At 55.6% G+C, this 1805-nt stretch overlaps 1 protein-coding gene across 1 annotated transcript; it reads right to left on the bottom strand.

Moving 5' to 3' along the window:
• Nucleotides 1-329: 329 nt before the first annotated feature.
• Nucleotides 330-1176, bottom strand: LOC123117882 (mavicyanin). The gene is made up of 2 exons (XM_044538549.1): nucleotides 898-1176; nucleotides 330-807 (listed from the first exon to the last, which is right to left on the bottom strand). Exons 1-2 carry the CDS (start codon nucleotides 1064-1066, stop codon nucleotides 491-493), a joined length of 486 nt encoding a protein of 161 aa, XP_044394484.1. The 5' UTR covers nucleotides 1067-1176; the 3' UTR covers nucleotides 330-490.
• Between the last annotated feature and the right edge of the window lie 629 nt (nucleotides 1177-1805).

The following is a 1805-nucleotide window of genomic DNA, read 5'->3' as shown; positions in this document are numbered from 1 at the left end:
CTGGAGGAAAAAGGGGCACCATCCATGGAGAAAAAGGCGGAAGACAAAGAAGGAGGAGGCCCGAGCTCCACCACGAGATCCATGGCGACTTACTAACGGAGCGGATGATGAGGAACAATAGAAGACGAGTAATCCAATGGAGGAAATGCTGCAGAAAGACACGTAGTGAAGAGAAGGAGCAAGTAGGCAACCATCCGTCGGTCCATATTACAGAACCATTTGTCACCATATGTGTATAAATCATTTGTCCAAACACATGTTACTTGTCTAGCCTCTATGTACAAAGAAAAAGAGTACATATGACTGCAATATGCAAGGAAACTCCGCTATTCTCAAAATGTTGCACTAATTTCATTAGCCTTTTGGTTTCGTGTACATTACATGGTACTATAACTAAGTTGAACGACTGAGAACCGAGAATACATGGAATGATGGAAAGGAGCTAAAACCATTAATATGAAGCTCCAAAAACATTATATGGATGTTCATCTCAAATATCATGCATAACAAGAAGAGGCCAAAGCACAGCCATCAGGACAACAATGGCGCCGGCGGATCCAAAGCCCGCCGGCGCGGCCCCGCTGGGGGGCCCCGATGGTGGCCGGGCCTTGTCAGTGACCTTGATGACCAGCTTCTGCCCGCCCTGGCAGTGGCCGGTGACGCCGCTGATGAAGTAGAAGGGGCCGGGGCGGTCGAGGCGCACCTGGGTGTTACCGCTGTTGGAGAAGAAGATGGGGTGCGACGACTCGCACTTGTTGTACCCCTCCTCCGTCACCACCATCACCGAGTCCTGATTGTACTTGAAATCTATGCACGCAAGCACGATCACGCCACATACAAAAAAAACAATTTATCAACCAAGATGTCGGTAGATCAACGACGGTGGGTGGGTCTTACGGACGATGTCGCCGACGTGGAAGTGGTTCTTGGACGCCCAATGGTTGTACGTTTGGGAATCGCCGGCCTGTGGGACGACCCACTCGGCGTCGCCGCCGACCTCAAAGTTTGTGGCGCGCGACGTGTCGAGGAGCGCGAGGAGCAGCACGAGGGAGAGGAGGCTCGCCATGGCTGGCTACCTGATGAGACGCGCAGAGCGAACCGAGATTGACATGCAAGGGGAAGAAGATTAATAGGTGGTGGCGAGTTGGGGAGGCGTAGACGAGTATGTGGTGCATGTGTGGAGCCGGAGTTGGGTCGCCGCGGGAAAGCATCAGATCGATCCATCCTTGCTTTGACCCGCGCCCAAAGCCTATGTGGTGAAGAGTAAAAATAGGGGGGATATGCATGCAGACCCTTTAGTTTTGTACTAGTAGCTAAGAGCAACTCCAACGCGGCAACCCATTTCTTCCGCGCGCGTCCGTTTGGATCGGCGCGGACAGAAAAGTCAGCCCAACGCGCCGATCCAAACGAACGCGCGTCCGCTTTTCGTCATCCTGCCGATCCATTCCCGGTCCATTTTTTAGCCGGATTTGCGTCAGCCCAGACACGTGACAGATGCGCGCGCGCCCACCTACTTCTTCCCCTAGCCCGCTGGTCGGTGGCACCGACGGATGCGTGCGCGCCCGCCTACGCCTTCCCCGGGCCCGCTGGTCGGTGGTACATTGGTCATCCTCTCCCATTACAACAACAAGCCCTCGCCCGCCTCCTTCGTCGTCGCCGCCGCCGCCCATGCCGCCCATTTCTCCGGTGACTCTGCCAGCTGCCGGGGCCGCAATATCCCTTCTGCAAGCCGCCACCTCCCACGTCGCCCGCCACCGTTGTCTTGCCGCCCCGCCCCGTCCAGATCCTCACCAACACGCTCGTCG

This window comes from Triticum aestivum, chromosome 5B (assembly GCF_018294505.1).
Source record: "Triticum aestivum cultivar Chinese Spring chromosome 5B, IWGSC CS RefSeq v2.1, whole genome shotgun sequence".
NCBI classification, from domain to species: domain Eukaryota; kingdom Viridiplantae; phylum Streptophyta; class Magnoliopsida; order Poales; family Poaceae; genus Triticum; species Triticum aestivum.
Note: the sequence above shows the minus strand (reverse complement) of the source record. Positions and strands in the feature narration are given on the sequence as shown.

Bases quoted from the DNA above. Each gene is read 5' to 3' on its own strand.
- LOC123117882 (XM_044538549.1), bottom strand. From the start codon at position 1,066: ATGGCGAGCCTCCTCTCCCTCGTGCTGCTCCTCGCGCTCCTCGACACG. The intron at 808-897 runs GTAAGACCCACC...TTGCGTGCATAG, and splicing joins CCACGTCGGCGACATCGTCC to ATTTCAAGTACAATCAGGAC.